Here is a 13,692-nt window from a genome sequence, read left to right as displayed (position 1 = left end):
GGGGGCGGTGGGGTGCCCGGTGGCGGCTCCTCCAGCGGAGCCGTCCCAGCGGGCGGCGGAGGCAGCACCGACCGCCCCCGGGCCGGCCATGTCGGAGCCCGGCGCCCCCGCGGCCGGTGATAAAGCGCCCCGGCTCCAGGTAGGGCTCCGGTGCGTCCCCCCTCCCGGTGACCGCGGCAGGCTCCCGGCGCAGCCCCTTGGTGTCCCGGCGCTGTTGCTCGGGGCAGCTCCCGGTGTCCCCCCGGTGTCCCGGAGGCGATCCCCGGAGAAGTCCGTGGTGTTCCAGTGCCGATCTCCGGAGCAGCCCGCAGTGTCCCGTTGTGGCCGCCGGTGCGACCTCCGGTGCAGCGTCCCGGTGCCGCGGTGCACGCTCCGCTGTGCTGGTGCCGTGGCCGATGCCGTTCCCCGGTCCTCAGGGCAGCCCCCTGCCCGGGACAATCCCGTTGCAGCCTTCCCGTTTCCCCGGGACAGCTCCCCGGTCCCCCGGTGCGGCCCCTCCGGTTCGCCGGGGCAGTCCCCCCGGTTTCCCGGAGTAGACCCCTCTCCACAGAGGTAACCCCCAGCCCCGAGCAGGCCCTTTGCAGCCCCCGATCCGCCCCGTGCCCGGAGCAATGCCGTTGTGGCAACCCGGTGTAGCGCCCCGGTCCCCCAGAGCAGACCCCGGTGCCGTCCCGGTTCCGTCCCGGTTCCGTCCCGGTGCTCCCGGCGCTCTCTCCTGCAGGACCGTGTCCTTCGCGGGCTGCGCTGGGGCCGCCTCCAGGAGCCGCTGGGCTTCATCAAGGTGCTGGAATGGGTGAGTGACCCCGGCGTGTCCCCCCTGTCCGGGGCTCATCCCGGACCCCCGTCACAGCCCCTTCCCCAGCGCTGCTGGCTGCTGCTGCTCCCCAAGGACCGGAGTCCCCCCACATTTGGGGGGTTCTACTGCCTTCCCGAAGCCCCCCCAGAACGAAGGAACCCCAGAGCCCCCCTCGGCCCTCCGGAGCCTCCTGCACCCCATCAGCAGCGGGGGTGGAGACCTCGTTTTGGGGGCTCCGGGGCAGGAGGGGAGCGGGGCCACACGGACGCCTGGGTTCAGGCCACGAGCCCCTCCCGGTGACCTTGAGCAGGTGGCTCTGCCCAGCCGTGCCAAAGGGGACAGTGACATCGGGGTGTCAGGCCCCCGCCATTGCCACGGGCTCAGGGGGCACTGGGGGGTGGGTGGGTGGGTGGGGAGAGGGACTGAGGGTCGGTGAACCCCAGCAAGGGGGACGCTGAGGACAGGGGGGAGCCAAGCGCCCGCGGCTCTGTCCCGTCCTGTGGGGAGAGGGACTGAGGGTCGGTGAGCCCCAGCAAGGGGGACGCTGGGGACAGGGGGGAGCCAAGCGCCTGCGGCTCTGTCCCGTCCTGGCCGTGCCATGAATGGCTCCCTGTGAGATTGGGTTTCAGGGTGGCATTTCTGCAGCTCGGCCTCGCCAGGCTGGGGGGCTCCCGGGTGAAACTGAGGTACAGGGGGGACTCAGCCCTCTTTGGGCATCTCCCACCAGGAGAAGCCAGCTTGAGGGGCTTTCCCCCAATCCTACAGCTCCTTGGTTAGCATAATCCCACCCACGGAGGCTCTGGGCTCCCTCTGCCACTGGGGCCACCATATGGAATCAGACCCCACGTCCAAAGACAGCCCAGAAGCAAAAATGAGGAGAAAATCCCTGGAGGATCCACTGACACCCCTGCTTAAACCCTTAGTGCCACACATGGGGCTGCCCATCCCTGCAGGGTCAGGCCTGGCTTAGATCCCCCGTTTCACCTGGGAGGCTGGGAGCTCAGCCAGGAGGAGTTGTGGGAAAACCCTTAGAGAATGGTGCTTTCCCGGCACCCTCATCCAAGAGATGAGAGCAGTGTCACTCCAACAGCAAGGGAGGGCACTGCTGGCTCCTGGGGAGGGGACAGCTCCGGGGGTCCCACCATGGGGATGCTCCCAGCTGCCTGGAAACCCACTCTGGCACTCAGTACCCTGCCCAAAATTAAGGGGGGATGGGGGTGGGTTTGGCCTTGGTGTCCCCACCCCCCACAAACATGACCCCCATCCTCAAATCCCGGTGCCAGTAGAATCCCAGTGCTGGAGGGAGGCACCCGAGGCCAGCACCTGGGGGGTGGCAGCTTGCCCATTACTCAGTGCCAGGGGATGCAGCCTGCCCCCCAAGGAGGAAAGGGCCCCCAGGCCCTCACCCCCCTCACCCCTTGCCCTCTCCTGTAGCTCTTTGCCATCTTCGCCTTCGGCTCCTGCGGCTCCTTCAGCGGCGAGACCGGAGCCACAGTGAAATGTGACAGCGGAGGGATGACAGCCATCAGCATCCAGTTCGGGTACCCCTTCAGGTGAGGGCTGCTGAGCCCTGACACCACCCAGGCTCCCCCACACAAGCTGGGGGCGCTGGGCTGGGGTCGGACTCCCTTCCTGCTGGCAGGACCTCCATGGGACCACAGCCATGGTCTCTGAGGTGCCGTGTTCAGCTGGGGACCACCCACACCCTGACCCCACGGGACATCCCCTGGCATCCCTGTCAGTTCCTGACACCACCCAGGGGGATTCTTGTTAATCACGGAAAATCTGGGTGGGGAAGGAGGGAAATTCTCAGTATTCAGGGAAGACCACGGGAATCCTGATTTATCTGGGAAGGCAATGATGGAGTTGGGCCAGATGAGAGTCACGGTTCTAACCCCAGCCTGGTTATTCTAGCCATCCCTGTCATCATCTCCATTCCCAGGGGACCATCCCAGCGTGGTTAAACCACCTACCCCCACCATCCTCTCCATTCCCAGCCCCTGACCCCCCCTCCCTCTATCCCAGGTTATACCAGATTCCCTTTGGGATGCCGAATTGTGAGGATGAATCAGAAGCCCGCACCCTGTACCTCGTGGGTGATTTCTCCGCTCCCGCTGAGTTTTTCGTGACCCTGGGGGTCTTCTCCTTCCTCTACTCCATGGCTGCTCTGGTGCTCTACCTCCGCTTCCATTCCCTGTACACGGAGAACACGAAGCTGCCCTTCACAGTAAGGCAGGCTCGCCCCCGGGACAGCGAGCCCAGCGCCATGCCAGGGCGGCGGCTGATGCCGGGCTCTCATCCTGGCAGGATTTCTGCGTCACCGTCTGCTTTGCCTTCTTCTGGCTGGTGGCAGCGGCGGCGTGGGGCAAGGGGCTGAGCGACGTGAAGGCAGCCACGCGCCCCTCCGCCCTCATCGCTGCCATGGCGGTCTGCCAGGGCGACGGGGTGCTCTGCAACGCTGGCACCACGCCGGCCATGGGGCTGGCCAACATCTCGGTGGTGAGGCCACAGGGGCACACGCACGGGCACACACACATGGGTACACACACATGGGCACACACACAGACACACACAGGGGCACACACGGGCACACACACATGGGCACACACACGGGCACACACACAGGCACACACAGGGGCACACACATGGGCACACACACAGGCACACACACGGGCACACACACACATGGGTACACACACGGGCCCACACACAGGAACACACACGGGCACACATACATGGGCACACACACACAGGGGCATACACACACACACGGGCACACACACGGGCACACACACAGGAACACACATGGGCACACATACATGGGCGCACACACACAGGGGCACACACGGAGCACCACACACATGGGCACACACACAGGAACACACACGGGCACACACACACATGGGGACACACACGGGCACACACACAGGAACACACATGGGCACACACATAGGCACACACACGGGCACACACAGGGGCACACACACATGGGCACACACACAGGCACACACATGGGCACACACACACAGGGGCACACACACGGGCACACACACAGGAACACACACGGGCACACACACACATGGGCACACACACGGGCACACACACACATGGGTACACACACGGGCACACACAGGGGCACACACACGGGCACACACACGGGCACACACACAGGAACACACATGGGCACACATACATGGGCGCACACACACAGGGGCACACACGGAGCACCACACACATGGGCACACACACAGGAACACACACGGGCACACATACATGGGCACACACACACATGGGCACACACAGGGGCACACATGGCCAAATAGGTGTCATTTTTTCATTGGGAGCACAGTGTAGGGGGCTGAAGCAGAGCTGAGCAGCACACATGCACGCACACCTGCAACCCACAGGCTGCACACCTGGGCACGTGAAGGCACAGCAGTGCACACACGTGTTCACAGGACAGCACACGTGGCCGTGGAGCACACCACAGGTGCAGAGTGCGCGTGCACAGTGCACACACACAGCTGCACACTCACACACTCTGCCACACCTGTGGCAGATGCCTGAGCTCAGCCAGGAGAGGGCAGTGGCAATGTGGGCACACAAATGAAAATACTGGCACAGTGTGGAAATGTGGGTGAAAACATTCCACAGCCACCTGCTTTGGTCCCAGGGGATGTGGGATCTGCCCTGCATTCCAACCCCCGCCCCCCTCCCACCACCACTGGAATCTTAGTACTGGGAATGGGCACCCTGAGCTGGGAACCAGATACTGGGAATGGGGCACCCTGCACTGGGAAACTGGCACTGGGAATGGGGCACCCTGCACTGGGATCCTGGCACTGGGAATGGGCACCCTGCACTGGGATCCTGGTACTGGGAATGGGCACCCTGCACTGGGATCCTGGCAGTGGGAATGGGGCACCCAGCCATCAGGGACTGCCAGCATGGGGTGGGTGGTGGTGATGCAGTCCCTGGCGTCGGTGTTTGGGATGTGTGGAGTGTGTGATGTGCGTGGGGGCGTAGGGCACATGAGATGCTTGAGGTATATGGGGCTCATGGGGGGAAGTGGGGTGCGTGGGGTGCATCTGGCATGTGGGTTGCATGGCGTACATGGGGTGCATGAGGCACATGGGGCATACAGGGTCCATGGGGTGCACAGGTTGCATGGCACATTGAGGCACATTGGGACAATGTGGGGAGTATGGGGTGTGGGGACACAGGACATGGGTTAGACATGGGGCACGCGGGGTGCCTGGAGCGCAGTGGGGTGCATGGGATGTAGGGGAATTATGGTGTGTATGGGGTGCACAGGGCACACACGGTGGGTTCATGGGGTGCTTGCAGCTCACGGGGCACACGGGGTGTGTGGGGTGCTTGCTCCCCCAAGGCTGCCCTGTGGGACCCTCTCCCTTTTTGTTTGTTCTCTCCGCTCTCCCCTTTCCTCTCCTGCAGCTCTTCGGGTTCCTCAACTTCCTGCTGTGGGCCGGGAACTGCTGGTTCGTGCTGCGGGAGACGCCGTGGCTGCGGCCGCCCGCGCCCGGCGACAGCGCGGCCGAGCAGGGCGCCATCGACAAGCAGTAGCCCCGGGGCCACCAGCCCGGGGATCCGCCCGGCCCCCGGGACCTCGCGCCGGCCGCCAGCCCGGGGACGGGGTGTCGCTGTCCCCGGGCTTGGAGCCGCCGGGGGTTGGGATGCTGAAGGGCGACACGGAACGCCGGGGGTCCCGCTTGTTGTCGGGGGCTCTGTGTGTCACCCCGGGGGTCCGTGTCTGTGTGGGGCGCATAAAGTCCTGGGTACCAGCTGTGCATCCGGCTCCGGTGTCTGCCTCGGTGCCGAGCTGCGCGCACCCGGCTGGGGCACGACCCCTGGTCCATACAGGGATAAACCCGCCCTGTCTCTGGTGCAGGGTGAACTGTACCAGATCCTGGTGCACTGGGATCCTGGCACTGGGAACGGGCACCCTGCACTGGGATCCTGGCACTGGGAATGGGTACCCTGCACTGGGAACCAAACACTGGAAATGGGGCACCCTGCAATGGGAACCAGATATTGGGAATGGGGCACCTTGTACTGAGAACCAGACACTGGGAATGGGGCACATTGTACTGGGATCCCGGTACTGGGAATGGGCACCTTGTACTGGGATCCTGGCACTGGGAATGGGCACCCTGCACTGGGATCCTGGCACTGGGAGTGGGCACCCTGCACTGGGAACCAAACACTGGAAATGGGACACCCTGCACTGGGCACCTGGGAGTGGGAATGTGGCACCCTGCACTGGGAACCAGATATTGGGAATGGGGCACCTTGTACTGAGAACCAGACACTGGGAATGGGCACCCTGCATTGGGAACCCGGTACTGGGAATGGGGCACATTGTACTGGGATCCTGGCACTGGGAATGGGCACCCTGCACTGGGAACCAGACATCAGATCAGTACTGGGCTAATGGAGGATCCCAGACAGGTCACAGGGGACCCCAGAGCAGTAAAAGGATAACCAGGAACCTCAGTCCAGCATTGGGATAATACTGGGAGCACCACTCCAGTATAAGGATCACCTGGAACCCCAGCCTGGAATGGGAATAATGACAGGGAGTCCCAGTTCCATACAGGGATAATAGGGAGCCCCAGAGCAGTGGAAGGATAATGGGGGTCCCAGGCTGGTATAGGCATGACGAGGGTCCCCAGCCCTGCAAGGAATAACCTGGAATCTCCGTCTTGTGTGGCAATACCCTGGGCTGACAGCCCAGTATAGAAGTAACTATACAGACCCCAGCCCCTTATAGGAATAACTGGGGTTCTGGGTCTGGTGTGGGGACAACAGGGAACCCCAACAGAGTATAGGGATACCGGGTACCCCCAAGCTGTTATCAGGATACGGGGTACCCCCATTCTCATACAGGGATAACAGGAGACCCCTTATAGGAACAACTGGAGTTCTGGGTCTGTTATGGGAATAACGGGGAACCCCAACCAACTGTAGGGATACCGAGTGCTCCTAACCTGTTATAGGGATACCGGGTACTCTCATCCCCGTACAGGGACAACAGGAGACCCCAGCCCCTTCTAGGAATAACTAGGATTCTGGGTCTAGTATGGGGACAACAGGGAACCCCAGCCGAGTATAGAGATACCGGGTACCCCCAAGCTGTTACCGGGATACCGGGTACCCCATCCCCGTACAGGGATAACAGGAGACCCCAGCCTGGTGCAGGGATCACTCGGGACGCCCGGCCAGTGCGGGGCAGCGGGTGTGCCCAGCTCAGCGGGCGCCGTGCCGGTGCGGGCTGCCGGGTCGGGCCGGGCGGGGGTCGCTCCGGGACTACCGTGCCCGTGGTGCCGCGGGGCGGGCGGGGCGCGGCACCGGGAGAGGGGAGTCCGGCACCGGGAACCGGCAGCAGGGCATCCCGCACCGGGCACCGGGAACGGGGCATCCTGAGCCGGGAAACGCGAACGGAGCATCCTCCACCGGGCGCTGGGAACCGAGAGCAGGTTCTGCACCGGCTCGTTCTGCTCTGGGAACGGGGCACCGGGAACGGGGCATGCTGCACTGGACACTGGGAAACAGGGCACTGGGAACCCTGTACTGGGCATCGAGACCTGGCATCCAGTACCGGGAGCTGGGCGCACGGCAGAGGGTGCCGGGTCTGGATGCCCAGGGCAGGATTCCCAGTGCCCAGTTCCTGGTGCAGGTTGTCCTGCCATGTCCTAGGTTGTTCCCTGGCACTGGGAACTGGACACCTGGAATGAAGCATCCTGTACTAGCACCTGGCACTGGGAACAGGGCAGCCGGACCTGGCACCCTGCACTGGGATCCTGGTACTGGGAATGGGCACCCTGCACTGGGAAACTGGCACAGGGAATGGGCACCCTGCACTGGGATCCTGGTACTGGGAACAGAACACGCTGCACTGGGATTCTGGTACTGGGAATGGACACCCTGCACTGGGAATCAGATACTGGGAATGGGCACCCTGCACTGGGAATCAGATCTGGGAATGCCCACCTTGCACTGGGATCCTGGCACTGGGAATGGGCACCCTGAGCTGGGATCCTGGCACTGGGAATGGGCACCCTGTGCTGGGAATCAGACACTGGGAATGGGCACCCTGCACTGGGAACCAGACGTTGGCAATGGGGCACCCTGCACTGGGCACCTGGAATCTGGCACTGGGCATCCACACCTGACAGCCAGCACTGGGAACTGGGCACCCAGCACTGGTGAGCATGCACTGGGAATGTGGCATCCTGCTCCAGAACATGCAGAAACAGGAATGGGGCACCCAGCCAGGGCACCAGACCATGGGAGTGGGATATCCTGCAATGGTACCTGGCACAGGAACTGGGCACTGGGAACCTTACCCTGGGCATCCAGACCTGGCACCCAGCACTGAGCACTGGAAACTGGAATGGGCACTTCCTGCATTGGGAATGTGGCATCCAGCACCGGGCATCTGGCACCAGGAATCGGGACTGGGGGTACAGCCAGACATGGCACCTGGTACCAGGAACTGGGCACTCAGCACTGGAAACTGGGATGGGGCATCCTACAAAAGTTGCCCAAACACTGGGAACCTTGCACAGGACACTGGGCACCTGGAACCGGGCACCCTGTGCAAGCACTGGGCAGCCACACTGGGCACTGGGATTCAGGAACTGGGCAGCAGGATCTGTGCAGTATGAACTGGGCACCAGTGTGGCACCAGGCACCCCAGGCTGCCCACTGGGAACCCTGTGCCCGTTATTGGGTGCCCCATCCTGGATTCCAGTGGAATCCAGTGGACACTGGTGGGGGCAGAGCAGTAACTGGAGAGCCTGGACTGGGAATTAGTTGCCACGATTACCAGGCAGGAGGTACTGGGAGCCCCTGGTGGGGGACTGGGCATCACATGCTGGGCACTGGGATATCCTGCTCTGGGAACTGGGCAGGGCACACTGGGAGCCAGGTGCTCCTTACTGGGAGCTCTGGAGTGTCCCAGTGAGCTCTCAGCACTGGGACTGGCTGTCCCAGACTGGGCACCAGTCATGGTGCATCTCAATGGGTCTGGGTGCCCAGTATGGCATGGCCTGACAGGACTGGGGATGGCCTGGGCACCCAGTTTGGCACAGTTGGCCAGGTCGCCATTGCCACTGGCTCAGTGGCCACCAGTGCCCCCAGAAGAGAGCCCAGGCACAGCCAGTGGAGCCATGACTGTATGGGAACCAGGGTGACCCAGGGGTGTCACATCCTGGGATCAGGACGTCCCCAGGGGTGCCATGTGCCAGGACTGGGATGTTACACCTCATCCAGGATGGGGCTGTCTCCAGGGGTGTCCCATCCCAGCACCACGATGTCCTCAGGGATGTTTCATCCCAGGGCAAATACGTCCCAGGGATGTCACATCCCAGGAGTGTCACATCCCCTACTGGGATGTCCCTAGGAACATCCTGCTGGCACTGGGCTCTCAGGATGGGGACCCTGGAGATGGTGACACACCACAGAATGATGTCACTCACAGGATGATGTGTCTCTCTGGTCTAATTTTTCTGGTTTAATTGTTCCAGGAGCAGGAATGCCAGGACCCCCCCTGTGTGGGAGCACCGGGACCGTCCCTGTGCCAGCCACTGACAGGATTTTGTCTCTGGCAGGATCAGGGTCAGAGCTGGAGGAGAATGGCAAGAGTGGCAGCAAGAAACTGGACACCATGACCCTGATTAAGGAAGGTGAGCTCCTCTCTGGGGTGAAACCCAGCATTTCAGGGCTGTGTGAGCTGGGATCCTTGTCTGCAGTGCTCCAGCAGCACCAGCCCTGTGCCAGCTTACTGAGCTCTCCCCACAGACATGGACATCTTCGGGCACTGCCCCGCGCACGACGAGTTCTACCTGGTGGTGTGCAACCACTGCAGCCAAGTGGTGAAGCCCCAGGCCTTCCAGAAGCACTGTGGTGAGCCAAGGAATTTGGAGAATGGCTATTCCACCCCTTGGTGCTGGGAACAGCACCGGGAATGCCACTAGGGCTGGCTGTGGGGGTACAGCGTATGGGCAGGGAGGGGGCTCACAGCAGTGCGGGCTAACAGTGGGGTTATCCCATCCCATCCCATCCCATCCCATCCCATCCCATCCCATCCCATCCCATCCCATCCCATCCCATCCATCCCATCCCATCCCTCCCGGCAGAACGCCGGCACGGCCCGCTCAGCAAGCTCTATGCCCGTGCCACCACGTGCCACGTTGCCGTGAACGGGCAGCCGGTGCCTGGCAGGACCCCCGGAGCAGCCAAATCCCATCCATCCCATCCCATCCCTCCCGGCAGAACGCCGGCACGGCCCGCTCAGCAAGCTCTATGCCCGTGCCACCACGTGCCACGTTGCCGTGAACGGGCAGCCGGTGCCTGGCAGGACCCCCGGAGCAGCCAAAGCCCTGCAGGAGAAGCTCCCTGGTGCCCGTGGGAGAGCCCAGCCCCTCCCTGAGCACACGGACAAGGACAACAGCCTCTGGTGAGCGCTGGCACGGGCGACTGGCCTGATGCTCTTGTGGGGTCGCTTCGATGCCACCCCCTCCTCCCCAAAACTCTCTCCACAGCTTGTTTGTGCCCGTGGTGAACCTGGAGAAGATTCCCAGCATTCCCAAACCGGACGGGCACGGGATCAAGGTGCCCCCCAAAGCCGTCCCCACCAACTCCAAGGAATCCCTGGGGAAAGCCGCGGCTGCCGCGGTGCCCAAAGAGCCCCCGGTGCCCGCCGGGGTCGGGGGGGATTCGGCCATGCCGGAGAGCGTCCCTGCTCCGGGGGACAAGGATGTGGGGGCCCCCAAAGCGCCCCCCAGGTCCCACAGGAAGCTGGCGCGTGAGTCCCCCCTTTCCTTGGCCGTGGGGGGGGGCGGATGATCCCAGCGGGACTTCCTGGGGCCGGAATTCCGGTGGCCGGGTCTAGCAGTGGGGTAGGTACCAGGGGAGTGGCTCCCCCCTCTCCTCTGGAGGGTTGTTGGGGGGTCCCTGCCCTCCCCCCGGTTCTGGTCAGCCTGTAGGTTTAGGGTCCCCACTTGGCTGCTCCCAAGGAATGGGCACAGCAAGGGCGGGATTTGAGGATGGATCCCCATGTGTTCCTCCAAAAGTGGGGGTCAAACGTGTCCCCCATAAAAATATGGAGGTAAAACATGTGCCCCCCACAATATGGGGGTTGAACTTGTGTCCCCCACAGAAACGTGAGAATTGGATATGTGACCCCCAAAAATATATGTGACCCCTCAAATATGCATTCCTCCCAAAATATGGGGGTTGAATACGTGTCCTCCAGAAGAGAGGGGTTGAATATATGTCCCCCCAAAAATATGGGTTTTGGACATGTATCCCTCCAAAATATGGGGGTCAAATGTGTCACCCCAAAATACAGGTGTTAAATAGGTGGTCTCCCAAGATATTGGGGTTAAACACATGTTCTCCCCAAATACATGGGTGAAATGTGTGTCCCCCAAAATACAGGGTCAAATGAGTATCCTCTGAAAGTGTGGGGGTTGAACACATCTCCTCAAAAAATATGGGGGTTAGTCATGTGTCACCCCAAAACAGGGGGGTTGGACTTGTGTCACCCCAAAATATGGAGGCTGAACCCATATCCCCCCAAAATATGGGGGCCAAATGTATTGTCCCTCCAAAAATATGTGGCTATAACACATGTCCCCCCCAGATATGAGGGTCCAACTTGTATCACCCCAAAATATGTGTGTCAGATGTGTGTGCCACCCCAAAATATGGAGTGTGGATGTGTGTCCCCCCAAAATATGGGGTTTGGACATACATCACTCCAAAGATGAGTGTTGGACACATATTCCCCAAAATATGGGAGTCAAACATGTGCCCCCTGCCCCCAAAATACCAGAGCCAATTGCTGCTGTGCCCACAGAGTCTCCCAGGTGATAACAATGCCATTAGCAAGACCCAGGTGAAAATGGGGGGGTCACCCCAGGGAAGGGGCAAAAAAGGTGGGGGGCTCACCCTGCAGAGGAGCCAAAAGGGGAGGGAGCAGCACATGGTGACCCCTTCCCACCCCCTCAGCACTTCTCAGGGCTGTGTCCCCCCCTCAGAGCTGCTCCGAGGTGTGGGTGCTCCATGCCCAGCCCTAGTGGGGGGTGTTGGGGTGCCCCCCCAGCACTCCCCAGCACCCTCTGCCTCCATGTCCCCCCAGGTAAGGAGTGTGACCTGAACCGGCAGTGTGGGGTGCGGAACCCCGACACCAACAAGCTCTGCACCCGCCTGCTGACCTGCAAGGTAGTGGAAAATGGGGAGGGGACACCCCAATATCCCAGCCTGGATGTTCTGGGGGGTCCTGAGCCCCTCCCTGCTGTCGCCCAGATCCACTCGGTGCACCAGCGCCGCGAGGTGCAGGGCCGGGCCAAGGATTTCGATGTGCTGGTGGCCGAGCTCAAGGCCAGCACCCGCCGAGGGGACCCCCCGAAAGACAGGAGCCCCCCTGAGAAGGACCCACTGCACCCTGCCCTGCAGGACACCCCCTCACTGCTGCAGCCCCCCAATACCCCTCCCTGCCGAGCCAGGCTGTCCCACTGCTTGCACCCCCCCAGGTGAGTACCCCATTGATTTGGGGGGTCTCATCTTGCCTTTCCCCACCTGAATTGGGGGGGATGCACTGAAAGGGCAGGAATGGGAGTGGGGATTTGGGGGGGGGGGGTCTATCTCACATTCTCCCCACCTAAACTGGGTTGGAACAGGGATTTGGGGGGTCCCATTCACCAGCTGAATTTGGGGGAATGTGGGTGGGAACAGAGATTTGGAGGGGGCTGGATATTTTCACACAGTGCCCCCCCAGTATCCACCACCCCAAAACTCTGGTGCAGGGCCCGCCTTTCCTCTGCCAGTGACCCTGAGGATGCTCCTGCCACCTCTGGGGAGGGGAGCACAGGGGGCCTCCCTCTCCCCCTGCCCAAGGGGGGCAGCCGTGTGTCCAGCGAGGACAGTGAGGAGGAGGGGGGCGAGGAGCCCCCCCGGACCCCAGTGCGCCCACCACGGCCTCAGGCGGTGAGTGAGGGGACCCCAGAGTGGGACAGGGCCCCCAAATCCACCAGTGACCCATCCATGTGAGACCTCAGAGTGGGGCAGAGACCCCCAAATCCACCAGCAACCCATCCATGTGAGACTGCAGAGTGGGGAGGGACCCCCAAATCCACCAGTGACCCATCCATGGCAGACCCTAGAGTGGGGTGGAGACCCCCAGCTCCACCAGTGACCCATCCATGTGAGACCCCAGCATGGGACAGGGACCCCCACCTCCACCGGCTCCATCCCCGTGTCCTGCTCCCGGTTCCGTGCCAGGTGGGTGGTTGAGGTGGGGGTGTGGGGGGCTGCAGTGACCCTGGCACGGTGCCCCCCCAGTTCTGCACCTTCGGGAGCCGCCTGGTGACCCCGGGCTGTTACGTGTTCGACCGACGGCTGGACCGGTTCTGCGCCGCGCTGGGCTCCATGCTGGAGCAGCACCTCAGCGCACACAGGTGGAGGTGAGGGGGGCCCAGGGCACCAAGGCTGGGGTTTGGGATCCCCGGGGTCCCGGCGTGGTGTTGGGATTGCGGGGGGAGGAAGGGAGTGGGGATTTGGGTGGTCTTGTTGTACCCCCCTCCATTCAAAGTGAGCGGGGTAGGGTGGGGGTGCAGGGATGTGAGTGGGAAATGAGGGGGTCTCGTTTCACCCCATTCTGATCCAAACTGATGAGGATAAGGTGGGGATGGAGGGATGGGAGTGGGGATTTGGGACTCCCTCCCTGCCTGAATCAGGAAGGACTGGGGGGACAAAGATGGGAATGGGGATTTGAGTAGTCCCATTTCACCACCTTCTCACCCAAACTGGGAAAGACGAGATGGGGATGCAGGACTGAGACCAGAGATTGGGGGGGGGGGGGACGGGGC

At 62.4% G+C, this 13,692-nt stretch overlaps 2 protein-coding genes across 2 annotated transcripts in view; both read left to right on the top strand.

Annotated features, from left to right (window-relative positions):
• The first annotated feature begins 6 nt into the window (after positions 1-6).
• SYPL2 (synaptophysin like 2) lies at positions 7-5,604 on the top strand. Its single transcript, XM_041422726.1, has 6 exons — positions 7-139; positions 722-793; positions 2,231-2,349; positions 2,822-3,023; positions 3,104-3,295; positions 5,252-5,604. Exons 1-6 carry the CDS (start codon positions 89-91, stop codon positions 5,378-5,380), a joined length of 765 nt encoding a protein of 254 aa, XP_041278660.1. The 5' UTR covers positions 7-88; the 3' UTR covers positions 5,381-5,604.
• Positions 5,605-9,347: 3,743 nt separating this feature from the next.
• Positions 9,348-13,692, top strand: part of ATXN7L2 (ataxin 7 like 2) — a 6,116-nt gene continuing 1,771 nt past the window's right edge. The window contains exons 1-8 of the mRNA XM_041422727.1: positions 9,348-9,504; positions 9,620-9,724; positions 10,094-10,277; positions 10,363-10,625; positions 11,964-12,046; positions 12,131-12,357; positions 12,631-12,811; positions 13,166-13,287. Coding sequence (XP_041278661.1) covers positions 9,354-9,504; positions 9,620-9,724; positions 10,094-10,277; positions 10,363-10,625; positions 11,964-12,046; positions 12,131-12,357; positions 12,631-12,811; positions 13,166-13,287 — 1,316 coding nt within the window. The 5' untranslated portion in view covers positions 9,348-9,353. The remainder of the gene's footprint in view (positions 9,505-9,619; positions 9,725-10,093; positions 10,278-10,362; positions 10,626-11,963; positions 12,047-12,130; positions 12,358-12,630; positions 12,812-13,165; positions 13,288-13,692) is intronic.

This window comes from Onychostruthus taczanowskii, unplaced genomic scaffold (genome assembly GCF_017590055.1).
Source record: "Onychostruthus taczanowskii isolate IOZ18803 unplaced genomic scaffold, ASM1759005v1 scaffold74, whole genome shotgun sequence".
In the NCBI taxonomy this organism is placed as follows: domain Eukaryota; kingdom Metazoa; phylum Chordata; class Aves; order Passeriformes; family Passeridae; genus Onychostruthus; species Onychostruthus taczanowskii.
This window is presented reverse-complemented; position numbering and strand designations above follow the sequence as displayed.

Excerpts from the sequence above, each read along its gene's own strand:
- SYPL2 (XM_041422726.1), top strand. The coding sequence starts at position 89 with ATGTCGGAGCCCGGCGCCCCCGCGGCCGGTGATAAAGCGCCCCGGCTC. Across the intron at positions 140-721 it reads ATAAAGCGCCCCGGCTCCAG|GACCGTGTCCTTCGCGGGCT; the intron begins GTAGGGCTCCGG and ends TCTCTCCTGCAG. Across the intron at positions 3,024-3,103 it reads ACACGAAGCTGCCCTTCACA|GATTTCTGCGTCACCGTCTG; the intron begins GTAAGGCAGGCT and ends TCATCCTGGCAG.